Here is a 25616-nt window from a genome sequence, read left to right as displayed (position 1 = left end):
ACTATTTTGTAGCTTTTTCTGACCCCTCATAGAATTACTGTCTCCCCCATTTGTTTTTTTCTATTTTAATATGTTTATTTATTCTGAAAATGGACTGAGTTAACTCCGAGAAGTGAAGAAGAGACAGAAGGAGGAAGCGTCCTGCCAATGGACTTACCCAAGCAGCGACTGCAGCATTACGTGTAAAGCATATTGTTTAAGCAGCAATAGGACGAGGAAGCTAAATGATCTTTAAGTTATGAGATGTTAAATTGCATCTTTCACACTGCATTTACGTGTGCTCATTTATGCGTGAGGGGGGCAGGGTGCAAAGAGAAAGAGAGAAACAGAGCTCAGAGAGATGAGCCTGGACGCAGTGCAGCAAGAGCAGATGGGCAGACCCATATTTCTTCTGTTTTACAGTTTCTAGCCCTGCATCTAGCGCTGTAGCAAGTGGGTGGGAGAGGAGGAAATGGGAGGGCTTGTACTCTCTCTGAGCGTGCCCAGCCTCAACGGCCTGACAGATCACCTTCCGCTCCCCAAAGGCCAGTTCCTATTCGCCATGACTCATGCCTTTTGTGCCAGCCTGGGAGCTCTCTGCCCTGCAGCTCCACAGGTGGTATCAGCTCGGTGAGAAGGTTCCCGCCAGGGTAGGCAGTGGAGCGCCGCACAACGCGCCTTCCAGCCTCCCAGCTGCAGCCCCAGTAGTTCAGACCCAGCGCCAGCAGGCCTGCTAGATCGATCTTCGAGCTGAAGATGCGTCGGGGCTGGAAGATGGCTCTGTCCGCGGGGCTGCGGGGCTGCCGCCGGGTACTTTCCTGGGTGCCAGTACTCGTCATCGTCCTCGTCGTGCTCTGGTCTTACTATGCCTACGTCTTTGAGCTCTGCCTGGGTAAGTGGAGCTGGGCACCTAAGGTAGGGAAATTATGCTCCAGCATAACCGTCTGCCCTACCCTTCACACTGGTGTTCCCTGTGTTCTTAGCCCTCACACTGCGGTTTTTTTCTTTAGTTCCCTGGGGGAGCTCCTCACCTCCAATCTCCGGCTGGCTTCCCACAATATTCCATGCGCTCCCCTCCCCCAGGGGGTCCCACCTTGTCGCCATGGCTTCCCACATAGGGTTTCTTACATTATTTCCTGGCCTTTCCCACAAGAAATTCCATGCTCTTCCCACTAGGGCTCCCTTTTCTCCTACAGGACAAACACTGTGTCTTGTGTTCTCATTTTGGGAGCTCCTGCCCTACTAAAGTGAGAAAACAACATATCCAATATCCTTAAACTGTTCACTTACCATATATTACAAGTCTTACCAACTAGGAGCATCCAACTAGGAGCCCCACATTTTTCCAAACCCTCTTACTAGGAATCTCAAAATATTTCCTGTATTTTCTTACCAGGCTCTCCTTTTTTTAATGCGGGGATTCATCCTTTTCCCATGTTCTCTCACGCTAGATGACGTGCTTTACATCTTCTCCCACTTGGGACCCCCCAGTATACTTGTTCTATCACACTGAAGTTACCCCTTTTCACAAACTGGCAAGACATCCATTCTCTTCCTCAGTGGGCTTCAACATTTTTCATCCTCTCCAATGGAGTTGAAGTCCTACAATAATATATCCTGCCTTGTCCCCTCACACTAGAGCCCCTGACTTTATCACACTGGGGTTCCCTTAGTCTTTCTGCTTTGAGGAGCATTCAATATTTTCCTTAGAAGCTCCACATTATTTTCTGACATCTCATACTAGTCACCCTGCTTTTTATAAGACTATGGTCCTGCCTTGTCCATTTCTTTTCACACTAGAGTGTCCTCTTTACTCTCCCACAAGGGTTCCAACAATAGCTCTCATGTCCCTTCCAAGGGCCACAACTTTTCTAATGATGATTCTCCTTTTACCTTTTTAAAAAATCTACTCCCCGATTCCTGAAGTTTTCTTCCACTGTTAGTTACACATTTTGCCATCCTCTTTCTCAGAGGTTTCTTATTATTTTCTCTTATTTCCCACTAGTATTGCACTTGTACCCTGTCTTCTCAAACAAGAAAAACACCATCTGTTCCCTCTGGAGTTTCTAATATTTCCCACCCCTTTCAATGGGAGCCTAATTTCTTGCCTCCCCTTCATTAGAGCACTCATTTTATAAATTTGAGGTCTCCTCTTGTACTTTGTCTTTTCATACTAAGGAGTATTCCATCTCCTCTTTATCTATAAAATAGTTCCCACACTATATTCTAGTCTTATAAACTCAGAATATTTCTAGACTTAAACCCCAAGACCCTATTCTGTGTTTTCCCCACTTGGATAACCCCCAGTCCCCTATCTTTATCACTAGTGTCCTTATCAATCCACAGTGGACTTTTCATATGATATCATGTCTCCTCACAACAGAACCTCTGCTTTTTCACAGTGAGATCTCCCCTTGCCCCTATTCTTTCATATTGAAGAATTTCCATCTCTTCTCTGAGATTCTACTAATAGTTATTGTCATTTCTAGAATCCCACTTGTAGCACCTTTAAACTTGTGTCCTATAATGTTCCCTACTCATTCAGTATGAGCTCCCAGTCTATTTCCAGTCCCCTCACATTAGGACTCTTATTTGTTCTGTTGGATATTATCTCCCAAGTCCTTCCAAGACTGCTTTATTTCTTCATACCAGATTCTTATCACCTTAAAAATTATAGTTAGGGTCCTGCTTTTTCCAACGCCAGTACTGAGTTCACTAGGGAGGCAGGAGATAACCCTATTTTCCAATATAGAATTTTCTTCTAATCAATTCTGTGTATTAGAGTTTGAATTTTCCTCATTTTCTTAGATTTATTGTAGAAAATGCATTATGAGTTATTAAGATTAAATTCAATTAGTTGCCTTCATAGATACAGATTTTGGCTTTGTTTTTCTTTTTATCTAAATCTGGTATGGAGGTGCATTAAGTGGGCTGTGAAATGACTGACTGGAAGTTTTTCTCTTCGTAGACCTTACCCTTACTTTTGTGAAGGGTTAATAGAAGGATTAAAAGTTCAGCTCCATCATTATGGTATGGATTTTATTGTAAATACTATTAAACATATTTTAGAGCTTTTCAATACTGACCTACATGAGCTTTGCCAAGCAACATTTTAAAAATTAATAATGATTATGGATAATACTTACATAGTGCTTAATATGTGCCAGACTATGTTCTAAGTACTATAGATATATTAACTCTCTATCAAGTCATTTAATCCTCACAATAACCATACAAAGCAGGTACCATTACTGTTCATTGTGCATATGTGCAAACTGAGGCTCAGATGAGCAAAATGAGGTAAAGACCAACTTAGAGTCAGTGCAGGTAATCAGCTTTCCACAAGTTCCAATTAAAACATACAATATTAAAAGCTGAAAAGTAATGTAGAGCTTTTTTTTGGTTTGTTTTATTTAATATATTTGCAGAGCACTTGTTACATGTCAGACTATTTTTAAATGACTCGATACACCTTTCTCTCTCCCCCTCTTCCTCCCTCTTGCTCTCCCTTAATCCTCATACTAAACTTATGAAATACATAATATCATTATTCTTATGTTAAAGACAAGACAACTGAGACACAGACAGAGCAAGAAGCTTGCCAAAGGTTACAGAACTAGTAAATAGTCAAAGCTTGGATGGCAACCCAGGTAGTAGGCTCCACAGTTCATGTTTTAATCACCACAGTATCCTAACTCTTTGCCTCCTTTGAAATAATACAGAGGTCAAAACTTATAACTTACTGGCCAAATGTAGCCTGCAGATGTTTGTTATTTGGCCTGAACAATGTTTTCTTAATATTTTGCGCCAGTTGCTATTATTTAAAAAACAACAACAGGAGAGTAAGGTAGCCTTGTCATCCAGTTCTGGCTCCATCAACCCACCCTTTCATGTTCATTTTACAATCTTTAACAAATTAGAGACCTGGCTTTTAGAAAGGTTAAATGAAATTTTTCTAAAGTCACATGTTTATTAAATTAATGGAAAATTGGACGTCAAGGCTACCTGATATCAAAGCAATACAACCAAATTAACAGAATTAAGTTTCAATATGACTAAAAAAAGTAATATTAAGGACTTAATTTCTTTCCAGAAATAGAACCTGATGTCTTTCTCTCTAATGTGAGGTTAGAGCTGAAGCCAAAAATGGTATATTTTTATTTTATATTATTTTCTTAAATTTGTCTTACAGTTCTTAGAGTTTGAATTCTGCTACTTACTAACTAGAAGACATAGGGAAAGTTGAGAAAATTCTCAACCTCAGTTGCTTCACATATACCTTACTTGTGGGCTTGTTCATTCATGCCACAAATACTTGCTTAGCATCTATTATATGCCATTATAACATTGTGAGATTTTAAATAATATGGTACATGAAAAACCTGCATCATAGTTGACAACAAATTATACGTTAAATAGTAACCTGCTATTACTATTATTAATGAGGATATAAAGAATTCTGCCTGGCTCAAGAAAATAAGCAGCTCAGACTTTTAGATGGAGGGAATAAAGAGTCTCCACTTTTGCTTGTGTGTGTGTCAAGTAGGATACTTGTTTTTTGAATATTTATTGATGAAAGTATGGGGGAAATAAAAGGGACTTCTGTAAGAGAATCCACTTTTTAGGTAAAATTCACGTAACACAAAATTAACTGATTTTATTTTTTTTTAATCCTTACCCAAAGATATTTTTCCATTGCTTTATAGAAGAGAGTGAAAGAGAGGGAACAGGGCCCAGGCTGGGGAGGAGCCTGCAACTGAGGTACATGCCCTTGACCAGAATCAAACCCGGGACCCTTGGGTCCGCAGGCCAACGCTCTATCCACTGAGCCAAACCGGCTAAGGCAACTATTTTTAAAGCGTTAAATTCAGTGATCTTTAGTACATTCACAATGTTGTCCACCATAACCAATATCTAGTTTCAAAACATGTCTTCACTCCAAAAGGAAAACTCATTGTCATTAAACAGTCACTTGCCATTTTCTCCTCCCCTAGTCTCTAACAATCACTAATCTGTGTTTTGTCACTATGGATGTACCTATTCTAGATATTTCACATAAATGACATAACACAATACAGGGTGGGGCAAAAGTAGGTCTACAGTAGTTCATATGGAAATTAATACAATAATTAATCTATAATAATAAAAGCATAATACACTAATTAGACCGGACGTCCTTCTGGATGACCTTCCGGACAAAGCTGGGGCTGTGAGGGAAGCCCAGGTCCTGGGTGCCAGAGGGAAGCTGGTGCTGGCAGCCGGGAGAAGGAAGGCCTACTCTTGCACGAATTTTGTGCATCGGGCCTCTAATAAATAATATATAAGAATAAACTCATGTACTCACAACTATAAACCTACCTTTGCTCCACCCTGTATGTATCCATTTGTGTCTGGATTGTTTCAATTAGCATAATGTTTTTTAGGTCCATCCACATTGTAGTATGTAACAGTACTTCATTTTTATGGCTAATATCCCATTTTATGTACATATCACACTTTATCCTTTCATTAGTTGATGGACATTTGAGTTGTTTCCACCTTTTGTCTATTTTGAATAGTGCTGCTGTAAACAAGTATTTGTTTGAATACTTATTTTCAATTCTTTGGACTAACTACCAGAGATAGGGTTAGAAATTGCTGGGCTGTATTGTATGTTTAACTTTTTAAGGTACCTCCAAAATAATTTCCACAAAGGTTCTAACAATTTGACATTCCTATCTGTAATGAAGGAGGGTTCCAATTTCTCCATATTCTCACAAATACTTGTTTTCCATTTTTATTACAGACATCATAGAGGGTATGAATTTTAGGATCAGCTTTTCTACTTCTGCAAAATGGTCCATGGAATTTTGATTGCACTGAATTTGTATATAGTTTTGGAGGGAATTGTAATCTTAACAATATCAAATTTTCCAACCCATGAACATAGGATATCTTTTTCATTAACTTAGGTCTTTAATGACTTTCAGCAATATTTTAGAATTTTAATTGTAAAAATCTTAAGCCTCTTTGGTTAAATTTATTCCTAAGTATTTTATTCTTTTTTATGCTATTATAAATGGAATAGTATTCTTAATTTCTTTTTCTTATTATTTTATTTTTATTTTACTTTTTTATTTTATTGTTTTCTTAATTTCTTGTTCTGGTTTTTAATTGCTTATGCATAGAAATAAAACTGACATAGGGTGCTGATCCTGTATTTTGCAACTTTGATGAATTTGTTCATTAAGTCTGATAGGTTTTTTGGTGGGTTGTTTAGAATTATTTATACACTAGTGGCCTGGTGCACAAATTTGTGCACATTGAAAGGAAATTAATTAGAAGAAATATTTTAATATCACTATTCCCCCTTTCTCTATAATAGAAGTGTCAACCAAATTCACAATGGACAATGACAGATCGAAAAACACATGTGTGCAATTGGCGCCAGTGAGAGCTTTATATATATATATATAAGTTTATATATATATATAAACTTGCTTATTAGTTAGACCTATTTTCTGATTTAGCTAAACTTTTTCTAGCCCAGTGAAGCACCCTAACTTCTCTTTCAGGTAATTGTCAGCAATACAGCAGTAAATATCAACATGAAGCAGATTATTATTGTAAATCACACAGAGAGAACAAAGGGTAAAATATTTATCTGCAGCAGTGTTTGACTATATTCTGCGCAATGAGAAAACCTGAAGTCATTTTCAAGGTCCACCATTTCTTACTTCTTTTCAGTTGGGTCAAGTTTCTAAGCTTTCTAAGTCTCTGTTTTCTGGCTAATGAAAAGAAAATAGGATTCCACCGAGTCTCCTATCTACCTACTTCAGTACTTCTGTGAGGAACAAATGAGATGAGGCACAGAGAAACGCTTCACAGACTTTTGGTTAAAGTTAAAATGTTTGCACCTGGCTATAAAGCAAGTTGTGTTCCTGGGCTGAAGAAACTCTAAGGAGGCTAGTCTCTGGGGAGAGGAAGTCGGGCGTTGCTACGTGACATCATTAACTGGCCCCCACAGCCACCATTTCTGGGCTGGGCTGGGCTGTGGGCCACATTTTGTGCCATGGGGTCTTGGTAGCATTGGGTGCGATTTGGTTGGGCTGTCACTCTGGGGTGGTGGCAGGGCCCGTGTCCCACTTGGGGGAAGCCGAATGTTGGTCTGTCAGCACCAGGTCGGTGGTGCTGTTTCTCTGTAAATGGCCAGTGCGCCTCACAGCAGCTCCTGTGTTGAGTCTGTCCCATAATGGTCAGTGTGCATCATAGCAACTGGTTGAATGGTTGGACACTTAGAATATTAGCCTTTTATATATATAGGTAGGATCATATCATCTAAAAATAAAGATAACTTAATTTCTTTCCAATGTGGATTTTTTTTCCTTGCCTAATTGTACTGGGTAGAACATCTAGTACAATATGGAATAGAAGTAGTGAAAACACTAATCCTAATCTTGTTTCTTTTTTAAAATTTTAAAAAATGTAAAATTCCTTTTACTACAGCGTAGTATTCCATTGTGTAGATGTACCACAGTTTTTTAATCCACTCATCTGCTGATGGGCACTTAGGTTGTTTCCAAATCTTAGCTATGGTGAATTTTGCTGCTATGAACATAGGGGTGCATATATCCTTTCCGATTGGTGTTTCTAGTTTCTTGGGCTATATTCCTAGAAGTGGGATCACTGGGTCAAATGGAAGTTCCATTTTTAGTTTTTTGAGGAAACTCCATACTGTTCTCCATAGTGGCTGTACCAGTCTGCATTCTCACCAGCAGTGCACGAGGATTCCTTTTTCTCCACATCCTCGCCAGCACTTGTCATTTGTTGATTTGTTGATGATAGCCATTCTCACAGGTGTGAGATGGCACTGCATTGTTGTTTTGATTTGCATCTCTCGGATGATTAGTGACTTTGAGCATATTTTCATATGTCTCTTGGCCTTCCTTCTGTCTTCTTTCAAAAAGTATCTATTTAGGTCCCCTGCCCATTTTTTAAATTGGATTATCTTCCTTTTGTTAAGTTGTATGAATTCCCTGTAAATGTCGGAGATTAAACCCATATTGGTGATCACATTGGTAAATATGTTCTCCCATGCATTGGGCTTTCTTGTTGTTTTGTTGATGGTTTCTTTTGCTGTGCAAAAGCTTTTTATTTTGATATAGTCCCATTTGTTTATGTTCTCTTTAGTTTCCATTGCCCTAGGACAGTGGTCCGCAAACTCATTAGTCAACAGAGCCAAATATCAACAGTATAACCACTGAAATTTCTTTTGAGAGCCAAATTTTTAAACTTAAACTATATAGGTAGGTACATTGTTATTAACTTAATTAGGGTACTCCTAAGGCTGAGGAAGAGCCACACTCAAGGGGCCAAAGAGCCCCATGTGGCTCGAGAGCCACAGTTTGCCGACCATGGGCTTAAAGTATTACAAAGAGTATTATATATGTCTCTTTTTTTTCTCCCCTTGACCTTCCCCTAGCCTCCCGTACCCCCCCCCCGAGTGTCTTGTGTCCATTGGTTATGCTTATATGCATGCATACAAGTCCTTTGGTTGATCTCTTCCCATTACCCCCACCCTCCCCTACCTTCCCTCCTAGATTTGTGCATTTGATCGATGCTTCTCTGTCCTTGGATCTGTTTTATTCATCAGTTTATGTTGTTCATTATAATCCACAAATGAATGAGATCATGTGATATTTATCTTTCTCTGACTGACTTATTTCTCTTAGCATAATGCCCTCCAGCTTCATCCATGCAGTTGCAAATGGTAGAAGATCCTTCCTTTTTACAGCAGCATAGTATTCCATTGTGTAGATGTATCAGAGTTTTTTAATCCATTCATCTGCTGATGGGCACTTAGGCTGTTTCCAAATCTTAGCTATTGCAAATTGTGCTGCTATGAACATAGGGGTGCATATATCTTTTTTGATTGGTGTTTCTAGTTTCTTGGGAAATATTCCCAGAAGTGGGATCATGGTGTCAAATGGAAGTTCCATTTTTAGTTTTTTGAGGAAACTCTATACTGTTCTCCAGAGTGGCTGCACCAGTCAGCATTCCCACCAGCAGTGCACGAGGGTTTTTTTTTCCTATGCATCCTGGCCAGCACTTGTCCTTTGTTGACTTGTTGATGATAGCCATTCTGACAGGTGTGAGATGGTACTTCACTGTCATTTTGATTCGTATCTCTTAGAGAATTAGTGACTTTGACCATGTTTTCATATGTTTCTTGGCCTTCCTTAAGCCTTCTTTTGAAAAGTTTCTTTTTAAGTCGGTTGCCCATTTTTTTAAATGAGTTAGCTTACTTTTGTTAAATTGTATGAGGTTCGGGTAAATGTTGGAGATTAAACACTTATAGGAGATAACATTGGCAAATATGTTCTCCCATGGAGTGGGCTTTCTTATTGTTTTGTTGATGGTTTCTTTTGCTGTGTAGATGTTTTTTATTTTGATTTAGTACCATTTGTTTATTTTCTCTTTAGTTTCGGTGACGATATTGCTTCGGTATATATCTGAGATTTTGTTGCCTATGGATTCCTCTAATATTTTTATGGTTTCCTGTCTTACGTTTAAGTTTTTATCCATCTTGAGTTTATTTTTGTGTGTGGTGTAAGTTGGTGGTCTAGTTTCATTTTTTGCATGTATCTGACCAAATTTCCCAGCAACATTTATTGAAGAGACTGTCTTGACTCCATTGTATATTCTTGCCTCCTTTGTCAAATATTAATTGAGCTTAGTGGTTTGAGTCATTTTCTGGGTTCTCTATTCTATCCTATTGGTCTATATGTCTGTTTTTTGTACCAGGACCAGGCAGTTTTGACAGTGGCTTTGTAATACAGCTTGATATATGGTATTGAGATCCATCCTACTTTGTTCTTCTTTCTCAGGATTGCTGCAGCTATTCTGGGTCTTTTTTTATTCCAGATGAATTTTTGGAGAGTTTTTTCTAGGTCTGTGAAATATGCAGTTGGTATTTTAATGGGGAGTGCATTGAATCTATAGATTACTTTGGGTAGTAAGGACATTTTAATGATGTTGATTCTACCAATCCATGAACATGGTATGTTCTTCCATCTGTTTATATCTTCCTCTATCTCTTTTTTCAGTGTCCTGTAGTTTTCTGAGTACAGCTCTTTTATCTCCTTAGTTTATTCCTAGGTATCTTAAATTTTTTGGTGCGACGATAAATGGGATCTTTTTTTTTTTTTAAATCTCTCTTTCTGTAAGTTTACTATTGGTGTGTAAAAATGCCATAGATTTCTTGGTGTTAATTTTTTTTTATCGTGCTACATTGCCAAATTCATTTATTAAGTCTAATAATTTTTGATGGAGTCTTTAGGGTTTTCTATGTACAGTATCATGTCATCTGCATATAATTACAGTTTTACGTCTTCTTTTCCAATTGGGATACCTTTTATTTCTTCTTCTTGTCTAATTGCTATGGCTAGCTCTTCCCAATACTATGTCAAACAGGAGTGGTGAGAGTGGGCATCCCTGTCTTGTTCCTGTTCTTAGGTTAAATGGTCTTAGTTTTTGCCCATTGAGTATGATGTTGGCTGTAGGTTTATCATATAGGTTTTTATTATGTTGAGGTATGTTCCCTCTATTTTCACTTTGTTGAGCGTTTTTATCAGAAAAGTGTGTTGGACTTTGTCTCTAGTTCTATTTTTGATTATCAGTTTATTTGGTTCATTATATTCCACATGAGTGAGATGATGTGATACTTATCTTTCTCTGATGGCTTATTTCACTTGGTATAATACTCTCCAGTTCCATTCATTCTGTTGCAAATGGTAAGAGTTTTTTCTTTTTTATTGTTTTGTATAATTTTGTTGTGTAAATGTACCACAACCTTTTTATCCACTCATCTGCTGCTGGACACTTAGGCTGTTTCCAAGTCTTTGCTATTGTTATTTGTGCTGCTATGCACAAAGGGGTGCATATATTCTTTCTGATGAGTGTTTCAGGTTTCTTAGGATATATTCCTAGAAGTGGAATGATGGCGTCTAATGGGAGTTTCATGTTTAATCTTTTGAGGAAACTCCATACTGTTTTCCACAGTGGCTGCCCTAGTCTGCATTCCCATGAGCATTCTGTTAGGGTACCCTTTTCTCCACAACCTCACTAATACTTGTTGTTTGTTGATTTGTTGGCTGTCATTATTTCTTTAAACAGGTTCTCTGTTTCTTGCTCTTCCCCTTCCCCTCTGGTATTCCTATATGTGGATGTTGTTACATTTTTTATTGTCCCAGAGCTCCCGTATTCTATCTTCCTGCTTTTTAATATTTTTTTTCCATTTCCTGCTCTAACTGGATGTTTATTTCTACCTTGTCTTCCAAATTGCTGATTGAGTCCTCTGTTCCATCCAATCTACTTTTAATTCTTTCCAGTGTGTTTTTTTATTATTAATTTTTTTATTGCTTAAAGTATTACAAAGAGTATTACATATATCTCCTTTTTTTCCCCCCGCCCTTGACAATCCCCTGGCCTCCCCTACCCCCCAGTGTCTTATGTCCATTGGTTATGCTTATATGAATGCATGCAAGTCCTTCGGTTGATCTCTTACCTCCCCCCTCCTGCCCCCCAACCCTCCCCGGCCTTCCCGCTGTAGTTTGACAGTCTGTTCAAGGCAGCTCTGCCTCTGTATCTATTTTTGTTCATAACTTTATAATGGTCTTTATTATCCATAAATGAGTGAAAACAAGTGGTATTTTTCCTTCATTGACGGGCTTATTTCACTTAGCATAATGCTCTCCAGTTCCATCCATGCTGTTGCAAATGGTAAGAGTTTCTTCTTTTTTTACAGCAGCATAGTATTCCATCGTGTAGATGTACCACAGTTTTCTAATCCATTCATCTACTGATGGGCACTTAGGCTGTTTCCAGATCTTAGCTATGGTGAATTGTGCTGCTATGAACATAGGGGTGCATATATCCTTTCTGATTGGTGTTTCTGGTTTTTTGGGATATATTCCTAGAAGTGGGATCACAGGGTCAAATGGGAGTTCCATTTGCAATTTTTTGAGGAAACTCCATACTGTCTTCCATAGTGGCTGCAACAGTCTGCATTCCCACCAGCAGTGCACGAGTGTTCCTTTTTCTCCACATCCTCTCCAGCACTTGTCGTTTGTTAATTTGTTGATGATAGCCAGTCTGACAGGTGTGAGATGGTACCTCATTGTTGTTTTGATTTGCATCTCTCGGATGATTAGTGACTTTGAGCATGTTTTCATATGTCTCTTGGCTTTCAGAATGTCCTCTTTTGAAAGGTGTCTATTTAGTTCCTTTGCCCATTTTTTGATTGGATTGTTTATCTTCCTTTTGTTAGGTTATATGAGTTCCCTATAAATTTTGGAGATTAGGCCCTTATCAGATATGACATTGGCAAATATGTTTTCCCACGCAGTGGGTTTTCTTGTTTTGTTGATGGTTTCTTTTGCTGTGCAGAAGCTTTTTATTTTGATGTAGTCCCATTTGTTCATTTTTTTCTTTAGTTTCAAGTGCCCTAGGAGCTGTATCAGTGAAGAAATTGCTTTGGGATATGTCAGAGATTTTGTTGCCTTTGGATTCTTCTAGTATTTTTATGGTTTCCTGTCGTACATTTAAGTCCTTTATCCGTTTTGAGTTAATTATTGTGTGTGGTGTAAGTTGGTGGTCTAGTTTCATTTTCTTGCATGTATCTGTTCAATTTTCCCAACACCATTTATTGAAGAGACTATCTTGACTCCACTGTATGTTCTTGTCTCCTTTGTCAAATATTAATTGAGCATATTGGTTGGGGCCGATTTCTGGGATCTCTATTCTATTCCATTGATCTATATTTCTGTTCTTGTGCCAGTACCAGGCAGTTTTGAGAACAGTGGCTTTGCAATACAGCTTGATATCTGGTATTGAGATCCCACCTACTTTTTTCTTTCTCAGAATCGCTGCAGCTATTCAGGGTCTTTTTTTATTCCAGATGAATTTTTGGAGCGTTCGTTCTAGATCTGTGAAGTATGCTGTTGGTATTTTAATGGGAAGTGCGTTGAATTTATAGATTGCTTTGGGTAGTATGGACATTTTAATGATGTTGATTCTACCAATCCATGAACACGGTATGTTCTTCCATCTGTTTATGTCTTCCTCTATCTCTTTTTTCAACGTCTTGTAGTTTTCTGAGTAGAGGTCTTTTACCTCTTTAGTTAAGTTTATTCCTAGGTAGCTTAATTTTTTTGGTGCGATGGTAAATGGGATTGTTTTTTAAATCTCTCTTTCTGAATGTTCACTATTGGTGTATAGAAATGCCTCAGATTTCTTGGGGTTAATTTTGTATCCTGCTACATTGCCAAATTCATGTATTAAGTCTAGTACTTTTTGATGGAGGCTTTAGGGTTTTTTATGTATAATATCATGTCATCTGCAAATAAGGACAGTTTTACTTCCTCTTTTCCAATTTGGATGCCTTTTATTTCTTCTTCTTGCCTAATTGCAATGGCTAATACTTCCAGTACTATGTTGAACAGGAGTGGTGAGAGTGGGCATCCCTGTCTTGTTCCTGTTCTTAGGGGAAATGGTGTTTGTTTTTGTCCATTGAGTACGATGTTGGCTGTGGGCTTGTCATATATGGCTTTTATTATGTTGAGGTATAATCCTTCTAATCCCACCTTGCTGAGAGTTTTTATCAAAAATGGGTGTTGTATTTTGTCAAATGCATTTTCTGCATCAATTGATATGACCATGTGTTTTTTTTCTTTCAATTTGTTTATGTGATGTATCACATTTATTGATTTGCGGATATTGTACCATCCTTGCATCCCTGGGTTAAATCCTACTTGGTCATGGTGTGTGATCTTTCTGATGTACTGCTGGATCCGATTTGCTAAGATTTTGTTGAGGATTATGGCATCTATTTTCATGAGGGGTATTGGCCTGTAATTCTCTTTCATTGTGTTGTCTTTCCCTGGCTTTTGTATTAGGGTGATGCTGGCTTCATAGAATGAGCTTGGAAGTGTTCCTTCCTCTTGAATTTTTTGTAGTAGTCTGAGGAGGATAGGTTTTAGTTCTCCCTTGAATGTTTGGTAAAACTTCCCTGTGAAGCCGTCTGGTCCTGGGCTTTTGTTTGCTGGAAGCTTTTTGATGACTGCTTCAATTTCTTCCATAGTTATTGGCCTATTGAGATTTTTAGATTCTTCCTGATTGAGTTTTGGAATGTTGTATTTTTCTAGGAATTTGTCCATTTCCTCCCGGTTGTCTAGTTTGTTGGAGTAGAGTTTTCCATAATATTTTTTCACAATCATTTGTATTTCTGTGGGGTCTGTTGTTATTTTGCCTCTATCATTTCTAATTTTTTTTATTTGGGTCCTCTCTCTTTGCTTCTTGGTGAGCCGGGCTAGAGGTTTGTCAATGTTGTTTATCCTTTCAAAGAACCAGCTCTTTTTTTCGTTGAGTTTATGTATTGTTTTTCTGGTCTCTATGTCATTTATTTCTGCTCTGATCTTTATTTTCTCCTTCCTTCTGCTCATTCTGGGGTTTTCTTGTTGCTCTCTTTCTAATTCTTTGAGATGTAGATTTAGATGATTTACTACCATTTTTTCTTGTTTTTTGAGATAGGCCTGTAGAGCTATAAACTTCCCTCTCAGGACTGCTTTCATTGTGTCCCAAAGGTTTTGGATTGTTGTGTTTTCATTGTCATTAGTTTCCAGAATGTTTTCAATTTCTTCTTTGATCTCATTGGTAACCCAATCAATATTTAATAACATGCTGTTCAGCTTCCAAGTGTTTGAGTATTTTGGGTTGTTTTTATTGTCGTTAATTTCTAATATTATGCCATCGTGGTCTGAGAAGATGCTTGGTATGATTTCAATCTTCTTGAATTTGGGAGACTTTTTTTGTGACCCAATATGTGGTCTTTTTTTGAATATGTCCTATGAGCACTTGAGTATAATGTATATTCCGTGGCTTTGGGGTGAAGTTTTCTGAAGATGTCAGTTAAGTCCATCTGATCTAGTGAGTCATTTAGGATTTTTGTTTCTTTGCTGATTGTTTGTCTACAGGATTTATCCAGTGATGTCAGTGGTGTATTAAAGTCCCCTTCTATGTATTGTTGTCGATCTCTCCTTTGATATCTTCCAGGAGTTTTTTTATGTATTTGGGTGCTCCTCCATTGGGTGCATATATGTTTATCAGGGTTATATCTTCTTGTTGTATTGATCCCTTTAGTATTATAAAGTGGCCTTACTTATCTTTTGTTATGGCCTTCACTTGAGGTCTATTTTGTCCGACATAAGTATTGCTACCCCAGCTTTCTTTTCATTTCCATTTGCTTGAAACATATTTTTCCATCCCTTCACTTTCAGTCTGTGTGAGTCCCTTGTTCTGAGGTGGGTCCCTTGTAGACAACAAATGTTTGGGTCATGTTGTTTTATCCATTCAGCCACTCGATGTCTTTTGGTTGGAGCATTTAGTCCATTTACGTTTAAAGTTATTATCGAAAGGTACTTGTTTGTAGCCATTTCTTTTTTTGTGTGGCTATTTTCTTTCTGAGCTTTTTATTTCTTCTTTTTTACATCAGTCCCTTTAGCATTTCTTGCATTGCTGGCTTGGTGATGTTAAACTCTCTTAGCCTTTTTTTTTTTTCTGTGAAGCTTCTTATTTCCCCTTCAATTTTGAATGATAGCCTTGCTGGATAGAGTATTCTTTGATTCAGTCCTTTGCTTTGCATCACTTTGTAAATTTCCATCCATTCTTTTCTGTCCCGATGTGTTTCTGTTGAGAAATCATTTGATAATCTAATGGGAGATCCCTTGTATGTAACTTTCCGTCTCTCTCTTGCAGCCTGTAAGATTCTCTCTTTGTCCTGAACATTTGCCATGGTAATTATGATGTGTCTTGGCGTGGGTCTTTCCGGGTTCATATTGTTTGGGACTCTCTGTGCTTGTGTGACTTTTTTCTTCCCCACCTCAGGGAAGTTTTCTGATATTATTTCTTCCAATAAGTTTTCTAATTCTTGTTCCTCTTTCTGTTGTTCTGGCAGCCCTATTATTCGTATGGTGTTTCGTTTCTTGTTGTCCCAAAGCTCCCTTAGGCTCTCCTCATGTCTTTTAATTTTTTTCTCCAATTGCAGTTCATTTTGGGTGTGTTTTTTCCCCCTGTCTTCTAATTCGCTAATTTGGTCCTCCGCTTTTCCTAGTCTACTGCTGAAACTTTCAATGGTGTTTTTTTATTGCAGCTATATCACTCTTCATTTCTTCTTGGTTCTTACTTAAGTTATTGATTTTTTCATCCATTTCTTTTTGATTCTTGCATAAGTTGTTGATTTTTTCCTGCATCCGGTTAATGCACTCTAGGACTGTTAATCTGATTTCTTTTTCTGACATTTTGCATTCCTCTGTTTCACTTAGCAGCTTTTCTGGTGAGTCCTCCTTTTCTTTCCTTTGGGGGTTTCTTTGTCTACCCATGTTTGATCTCACCGACAGATCTAGATGTTGAGTCGTTCAGGGGCTGCTCCTTGGGTGGCTATGGCTCCTCGGGCTGCGGTTGCTACTCGGGCAGTTGTGGTAGAAGTCGCTCCTCAGTTGGCAGCAGCTCCTCTGGTGGGTGCTGTTCACAGCCGTGGTGGCTCCTCTGGCTGATGCGGGGAGGCTTTTCACACAGCTGCTGTTCCTCAGACAGAGGGTGTGCTGATCACGAGGCTGGTGTTCCTTGGATGGGGGTAGGCTACACACGCAGCTGCTACTGCTTGAACTGGGGCGGACTGCTCACATGGCTGCTGTTCCTTGAATGGGGGCTGGATGCACGCTGCTGTTGTTCCTCTGATGTGGTGGGCTGCTTGTGGGGCTACTGCTCCTTGGACTTGGACAGGTTGATTGCAAGTCTGCTGCTCCTCGGATGGGGGTGAGCTGCACGTGTTGCTGCTCCTCCTCTCCAGGTGTCTGGTTATGTGGCTTGCTCTCTAGCACTTTAGCCAGACAGGATAAAATTCACCTTAACAAGACATGACTCAAGGGGAACAAAGCATGAATGTACTCACGACACCGATAACCCCAATATAAGTGACCACCTGAGAAAAGAGAATTAGGGGAGAGAAAAGAGAGTACAAATGATATCTAAGAGAGAGAGAAAAGATAAAAAAAGATAGGAGAGAAAAGAAAAAGGAGAATATATATATATATATATATATAGAGAGAGAGAGAGAGAGAGAGAGAAAGAGAGAGAGAGAGAGAGAGAGAGAGAGAGAGAGAGAGAAAACACCACAGAACCAATAGAGAAACCAAACAAATACAAACACCAAACACCAAGTAAAGAGGGTGGGGGCAGAATCTGTAGAAGCTGAGCTGATATACAGGAAATAAGGTTAAGAATTGGATAAATATGGGGAGGACCTCACTTCAGTATAGCAGAGGTAGAAAAGGGATGAGTGGATAAGAAGAGACAGAAAGGGAACAAAATAATATATTTACAAAAAAATTGATTTTAAAAAATGGTGTAGAAAATAACAAGTAAAAATAAAATAAAAATGAATGATGAAAAAATAATGTGAAAAGTAGTAGAAAATAAAGCAACAAACAAGAAATCAACATGGCGGCATAGGTAAACACCAGAATTTGCTGCCTTGCACAACCACTTCAAAAGTATAACTAAAAGACAAAACGGACATAATCCAGAGCCACAGGAAGGCTGGCTAAGTGGAAATTCTACAACTAGAAGGAAAGAGAAAAGCACACTGAGATTGAAAGGAGGTGCGGAAGTAAAGTGCAGAGGTACGGAGGCCCACGCCAAAAGGTCTGGCAACTGAGGATGCAGCGCACGTGGAAAGGGCTGGAAGCTGAGGACGCAGCGCACGTGGAAAGGGCTGCCACCTGAGGACACGGTTGTCTTTTTCAATCGGGAGGGAGTCTCAAGCTCCCGACTTCTCTGAACTCCAGTTTTGGGTGAGTCTCTGGTGACCCAGACTCATACTGGGAGAAACTGGACTGTCTGACATTGGGCAGAACTCGAAGATGCCTATCTCTCAGAGGTGCTTGCAGTGATTACTGGGACACTGAGACCCAGGGCCTCTTAGGGCAGGACTGGGGAGCAGCCATAGCTGCTTGCTCTGCCCTGTTATTCCCTTGAGACCCCGCCCAATCCAATTTTGTGCAGAGGCTTTTGCATATGAAAGGCCTGGCCCTTTGTAATCTGAAAATTACCTAACAAATTACAGCTGGGTCAGAGAGACCCAGAACTTCTAAAAGGTCCAAGGCCCCACAGAAGCTTGCATTGCTTTACAGCTGGGCCTCATCTGGGCACCTTCAAACCCCAAACAAAGAAGAGGGATCTCTCCATAGCTCTTGCTAGGTAGCCTCAGGCAAAGGCTAAATTAGCACCTCCTTAGAGATCCAAGAGCCAGTGTTCCCAGTGGTCAGAGTGGGACCATCCAGATTACAACTCCTCAGATCCATAAGGGACACACTCAGGGGGCAGACTCAGTGAGCACCAAAGCCCCACTGAAGCAAGTCTTGCCCTGGAGGTGCGTCTCCAGCACAGAAGTTCTCCCAGTGAAGACACAGCTGATTCTCACAGCCAATTTTCCTGGAGGTCAATTCCTCTCAGTGATACCTACAACAATCAAAGCTTAACTACAACAAGACTGTGCACAAAGCCCACAAGGGGGTGCACCAAGAGTGTCTACCTCAGGTAATTGGGGAGGCTGAGCCACTGGGCCCTGTAGGACACCTAGCACAGAAAGCCACTCTATCAACACAGGGAAGCATAAAAAATGCAGAGTCAAAGAAACAGGTCACAAATGACAGAAATGGAGGAAAGCAAACTACTGGATATAGAGTTCAAAACCACACTTTTTAGGTTTTTCAAGAATTTTCTAGGAACCGCTGATAAATTTAGTGAGACCTTCAATAAGTCTAGTGAAACTGCCGATAAATTTAGTGAGACCCTCAAGAAACCCAGTGAGACCCTCGAGGTTATGAAAAAGGAACAACTAGAAATTAAGCATACACTGACTGAAATAAAGAATATTATACAGACTCCCAACAGCAGACCAGAGGATCACAAGAATCAAGTCAAAGATTTGAAATACGAAGAAGCAAAAAACACCCAACGGGAAAAGCATAAAGAAAAAAGAATCCAAAAATATGAAGATAGTGTAAGGAGCCTCTGGGACAACTTCAAGCATACCAACATCCGAATTATGGGGGTGCCAGAAGAAGAGAGAGAGCAAGATATTGAAGACCTATTTGAATAAATAATGACAGAAAACTTCCCCTACCTGCTGAAATAAATAGACTTACAAGTCCAGGAAGCACAGAGAACCCCAAACAAAAGCAATCCAAAGAGGATCTCACCAAGACACATCATAATTAAAATGCCAAGAGCAAAAGACAAAGAGAGAATCTTAAAAGCAGCAGAGAAAGACAGTCAGTTACCTACAAGGGAGTACCCATACAACTGTCAGCTGATTTCTCAACAGAAACTTTGCAGGCCAGAAGGGAGTGGCAAGAAATATTCAAAGTGTTGAATATCAAGAACCTACAACCAAGATTACTTTATCCAGCAAAGCTATTATTCAGAATTGAAGGTCAGATAAAGAGCTTCACAGATAAGAAAAAGTTAAAGGAGTTCATCACCACCAAACCAGTATTATATGAAATGTTGAAAGGTATCCTCTAAGAAGAGGAAGAGGAAAAAGGTAAAGATACAAATTATGAACAACAAATACACATCTATCAACAAGTGAATCTAAGAATCAAGTGAATAAATAATCTGATGAACAGAATAAACTGGTGAATATAATAGAATCAGGGGCATAGAAAGGAAGTGGACTTACTATTCTCGGGGGGAAAGGGGTGTGGGGGATGCGGGAAGAGACTGGACAAAAATCGTACACCTATGGATGAGGACAGTGGCGGGGAGTGTAAGGGCAGAGGATGGCGTGGGAACAGGGTGGAGGGGAGCAATGGGGGAAAAAAAGAGGAACAACTGTAATAATCTGAACAATAAAGATTCAATTTTTTTTAAAAAAAGCAACAAACAAGAAAGGAGAACAAAGAAAAAAGCAAAAAAAGAGCAACAAAGACAAAAAGGGAAACAAAGAAAAAAGCAAAAAAAAAAAGAACTTATAAAATAATAATAAAAAAATAAAAATGAAAAATTCAAATATCATTCTTTTGGCTGGCTTAAGATCCCAGTTTTCTGGAGTGTCTGTGATTTTTTTTTTCTGTTGCTGGGACTGAAGGCCCCTCTATAGGCCAGACCCTGTTAACTCCCATGGACTAATCAGATTTGTTTAATCCTTCATAACATTCAGGGTGGAATCTGGGTGTGGCTGTATTCCTTGCCTGCGGGCTGGAGGGAGGAATTATATCCTCAGGAGAAAATAGCTGCCAGAGTCCTGGGCTCAGGCGTGACTCAGCACTCAATTTACTGCCACCTCTCCTGGACCCCCTTCTCTCCCCAGCCTCTTCCCAGATTCCAATCGTCTGCACCTTCTCCTGCTCCTTAGCACGGGTGAGTGTCTCTATCTGAAATGTCCTATGAACAGGGTTCAGTGAAAACAAACAAACAAATGCCGGCTGCAGAAACGAGGAAGACTGAGTCTCTGTAAGCTTCTCTCTTACCGGCACTGCATGGTCTGGTCAGCGCTTCAAGCTGCCCCCTTCAGGCTCGGTCCTCTGTAATTATGGAACCCAGATCTCAAATCCCCCAGCTCCAACAGTCTTGCAGATTTCCTTTCCCCAGTCAGGGGCTGTGCCTGTCCCAAGGGACGTGGCTGGGTGTCCCGTGGTCTCCCTCTGACCCTCTGGGCTCAGAGATCTGGCAAACTTTCCTGCCCAGGTCCCTGGTTTTTACCTTTCCAGGGGAACTCTGCCCTTCCCGGCTGCAAACTGTCTCACCAGCTGAGTATACTTCGCCAATTCGGGGGTGGATGTTATCTGTTTCAGCTGCTCATTCTATTTGCTCCAGGACAAGCCTTGGGACGCATCTGCCTATTCCGCGGCCATCTTGTCTCTCCGCTGGTCAGATTTTTAAACGGCTCAATAGATAACTATCTGCTTCTATATATTCAATAGAACTTTTGCGTCTCTTAGTGTTTGTGGGCTGGCCTACTGTTGAAAGTGTCCTTATTGGCCCTGTGGAGCAGTGTCTTTGTTCACCTGAGCTGGATGCTCTAGCAGTGCTCTTGTGTGTATTGTTTAGTTATCTCCTGTTGTAATTGAGACTTGCTTGTTTATGTCCTGTTTATGGGTGGCATCTCCTCCAACTTCCTGCCAGTTAGGTTGCAGCTCGCTGAAATTTGATCTGATGTTGTTGAATCTGGTGTATGATGTTGGTGTATCTACCCTGGGTCTCCTAAAAGCTTCTTTAGTGCACGTGAATGTGAGTCACTGTCCCTTTATGGCCTTGGGTAACCTGATTGAGGTCCCAGAGTTTGAAGTTCCTCATAGTCCAGTGGTCAGGGATGCCTAAGCCCAGAGTCAATGTCTGCCTTGAGTCTCATGCTTTGATTGTCTCTGTTCTGAGTTGTACTCCCTTCCCCCACATACCTGGTTATGCAGGTGTCAGCTGCATGTGCTCAGGGTCATTGGAGGTGTGTGCACAGTTCCTCTGGTGTGTGATCCTCCCCTCGCCCCCCGTGATGTCCAGGAGCCTGCTGGTGTGCCACTGCACAGTGCTGGAGCCATGGAAGGGTCTCTTGTGACATCCCTGTGCTGTGCGCCTCCTTGTGAGTTCCCAGGGCCTTTGGTGGGGTTTGTGTGGGATGTCCCTTTGGAATGCTACTCAATGCGGGATCCCGTTGCCTGTGGCGGGGGTCCCTTGCAAGGTCCCACTCAATGCATTCATTGGAGCTGCTGTCTAAGGCTAGTCTGGTTGGTGGTGATGCTGTGCTCCTAGCCGCTCCTGATCCCCGCTTCTAGACTGTGTGGTTTCCTTCCAAAGCCGCTACTGCCTGGCGAGTGCCTGTGGTCTTAGGGCCTCTTTGTCTAGGAGAGCCTGATTCACCAGCCCCTGAGACTCCTACGAGATTAACTTTCTCTCTCTCTCACACACACACCATGCATATCCCTACACTCCCTTAACTCATTCACGCTCTCTTTCTCACTCCTGTCTTGCGGGCCAGCATGTTGTATTACCAGTCCTTTGTTCTGAGGTGGTCTCTTATAGATAGCATATATATGGGTCATGTTTTCTTATCCATTCTGCTACCCTATGCATTTTTATTGGAGCATTTAAGTCATTTACATTTAAGGGTATTATTGGTAGGTACTTATTTATTGCCATTCTTATTCTTGATGCCTGTTCTCTTTCTCCCTATTTGTTCTTCTTTATAAGTCCCTTTAGCATTTCTTGCAGTGCTGTTTTGGTGGTACTAAACTCTTTTAGCCTCTATTTGTCTGAAAAGCTCTTTATTTCACCTTAAATTTTGAATGAAAGCTTTGCTGTATAGAGCATTCTTGGGTTCAGTCCCTTGGCTTCCATTACCTGGTATACATCATGCCATTCCCTTGTGGCCTAAAGTATTTCTTTTGAGAAGTCATGTGACATTCTAATGGGACCTCCCTATAGGTAACTTTCTGACTCTCTCTTACAGTCTTTAGGATTCTTTCTTTGTATTTAATATTTGCTATTTTAATAATATGTGCCTAGGTGTGGGTCTTTTGGGGTTCATCTTGGCTGGGACTCTCTGTGTTTACTGGATGACCTTTTCCTTCACCAGATTTGGGAAATTTTCTGCCATTATTTCTCCAAACACATTCTTTTTTTTTCTTGGATCTTCTCCTTCTGGCACCCCTATTATATGGATGTTGCTTTATTTCATGTTGTCCATGTTGTCCCAAAGCTCCCTTAAACTCTCCTCCTGCTTTTTTATTTCCTTCCATATGCTACTCTCAATGGGTGTTTTTTTCTACCTTATAACTCACTGATTCAGTCCTCAGCTACTTTTATTCTACTGTTGAATCCTTCCAGGGAGTTCTTTATTTCAGTTATGTCATTCCTCATTTCCAACTGATTCTTATTTGTTCTTTAAACCTCTATTTTCATGTTGGAGTTGCTCTCATTAAGCACCTTAATATACTCATTAATTTTCTTATAATTCTCCTTAAGTTGCTTATAGTTCTCACTGAATTTTTTGATCATCCTTATTATCATTACTATGAATTCCTTATCTGACAAATGGTTTACCTGCATTTCATCTAGTTCATTTTCTGGCAATTCCTCATTTTCTTTCATTTGTGGATTCTATCGTTGTCTCCCCTTTATTGTTCTCCCCCTTTTTTTGTTTCTATGTATTAGTTCAAATGGCTATGCCCCTCAGATTTTGTGGGCTGGTTTTATGTAGTTGGTGTTTTGTGGGTCCCAGTGGTGCAGTTTCTTACATCTCCTGAGGTGCGTGCTCTAGGACAGCCCCTTACTTGAGTTATTTGGGTTCTCCTGTTGTAGTTGTGCCTTGAATGTTATTGTCCCCTCCATGGATGGAATCTTCTCTCAGGCTGACTGACTATGTGGCTCACTTCTGACCATGTCATGTGAGCTGTTGTGCAGGTGCTGACCAAACAGAACAAAATACAACAAAACAAAACACAAAACAGGAGAAACAATATAAAATCATACACATGACCCCTATAGCACTCACAAAAGGAACCACCAGAGAAGAATTAGGAAAGAAAAAAAAAGTACAAGAATGATAGAAAAAAGAAAGAAAAAAATTTGAGAAGAAAACAAACAAAGGAACCACAAATGAACAACAAGGAAAAGGGTGCAGGATATGTAGATGCAGAGCTGAAATAAAGAAAATAAGAATATAGTATTAGAGGAATAGGAGAACAAAAATGGCCTAAAATAAAGGAGGGAGAAAAGAAATGAAAAGACGAGAAGAAAAAATTTGAAAAGGAAAATAGAGGAGAAAGCCGATAGACCTAAAGTAAGAAAAAGAAAAAAGATGAGAAAGCAGGAGTAGAAAAGAGAAAGAATAGAGAGAAAAATATTGAGTAGTGAAAAAAAGAACAACAAAAAAATTGATTAGGAAAAGTGAAGAGAAAATGAGATAAATGAACGGAACAACAGATACTAGAATATTAACGAATGAATAAAGCAGATAAAGAACATAAATTTAAAAATGGGAAAAAAGAAAGGAAAGAAAACAACTCAAAAAGAAAAGAAGAATAAATGGAGGGGAGAAAAAGAAAAATGTAAAAAAAAAAAGTGAAGTGTCCTTTGTTTCAGCTGAGTTTCAGTGAGCTTGCTTTGGATCTCACTCTTCTGATTTGTATGCTAATTCTGGGGCTTCCTTTTAGTTACTGAGGCTCTGTCTTTTGGTTTTCGGCAACCTTCTTGAAGTTCTAAGTGATCCACTGATACACTGCTGTGTCTGTCTCCACAGGGCTTGACTGCAAGCAGGAGGGGCCAATCTGCCCTCTAAAGTAGGTTTGTTAGCAGCTTGGTGCCCAGGGCTGGGTCAACATCCTTCCCCTGTTTCCCCAGGCTCCACCTCTGCCCACCTTTTCCTGCTAGCCGGCTGTTAATCTTAATTGCTCAATAGTCTGTTTGTGAAAGGGCTTTAAACAGGGGAGGTACTATTTAGCTTTCAGGGAATATGATGGATGTGTTTCATTATCCTAGAGGTATTCCTCCAAGATTGACCCAAAATATTACTCTGCCCTTGGCTGGACAGAAATCCAAAGGGGATTGGATTGGAGACCAAAGGGGTTGGCTGGAAACCTGGAATTTTCATCAGTTCTCCTGTGTGGGGAAATTACTGTTCTGGATCCCAGGATAGTGGGGCAGAGGGCTCCTTGAGACTACAGTATTCAAAACAAACCTTAAGCTTGGACTCTGCTTTTGTTTCCTCTGAAAAGCTCAAAGTGCAGGGTGTGGCATGCAGGGCACCTGAGGGTGTGGCAGGCTTTGTCACCTAGGGCGAGAGTTTTTCCTTTACCTTCCCTCTGGCTGCTGGGAGAAGCTAGATCCTCTTAGAAAAAATGGCTATTTCGGTTTGGGTTCCTACAACGAAATGCTCCTGGCTCCTGTTCCACCAAGTCTTCCCACAGTGGTTCCCACCCCAGCCTCACCCCAAGCACCTTGAGTCCAATTTTCCCTCACTGCACCAAAGCCTTGGGTGAGAAGTTGCAAATGAAAACTCCTGGGCTCACCAAAACCGGTTTGGCTCAGTGGATAGAGCATCGGCCTGCGGACTGAAAGGTCCCGGGTTCGGTTCCGTTCAAGGGCATGTACCTGGGTTGCGGGCACATCCCCAGTAGGAGATGTGCAGGAGGCAGCCAATCGATGTTTCTCTCTCATCAATGTTTCTAACTCCCTATCTCTCTCCCTTCCTCTCTGTAAAAAATCAATAAAATATATTTTAAAAAAACCAAAAAAAAAACCCAACTCCTGGGCTCTAAGTTTAGAGATTAAACACACACACACACACACACACACACACACACACACACACACACAGAGGAACTGCCAATTTCTCTTTTGTAGCTGGATGCTATGTGGGTTACAGGATTTGGCTCTGGTGCTTGGGGCAGTGGAGCCCAGCTTGGGTTCTGAGCCTCTGTCTTCTGAGGGAACAGACACTCCTATCATTCTCCACATGTTTTCTCTACTTCCTTGATATACTAGTAAGTCCCCTCCTCAGCTGGACCTCAGTTGGTAATTCCAAATGAATGTTCTCCAATTTA

The 25616-nt window shown here is 40.2% G+C and overlaps 1 protein-coding gene across 1 annotated transcript in view; it reads left to right on the top strand.

Annotated features, from left to right (window-relative positions):
• The first annotated feature begins 599 nt into the window (after positions 1-599).
• ZDHHC15 (zinc finger DHHC-type containing 15) overlaps positions 600-25616 on the top strand; it is a 373330-nt gene continuing 348313 nt past the window's right edge. Inside the window, exon 1 of the mRNA XM_023764748.1 lies at positions 600-871. Coding sequence (XP_023620516.1) covers positions 736-871 — 136 coding nt within the window. The 5' untranslated portion in view covers positions 600-735. The remainder of the gene's footprint in view (positions 872-25616) is intronic.

Source organism: Myotis lucifugus, unplaced genomic scaffold (assembly GCF_000147115.1).
Source record: "Myotis lucifugus unplaced genomic scaffold, Myoluc2.0 scaffold_4, whole genome shotgun sequence".
In the NCBI taxonomy this organism is placed as follows: Eukaryota; Metazoa; Chordata; class Mammalia; order Chiroptera; family Vespertilionidae; genus Myotis; species Myotis lucifugus.
The sequence above is the reverse complement of the archived record's forward strand: the minus strand, read 5'-3'. Positions and strand labels throughout refer to the sequence as shown.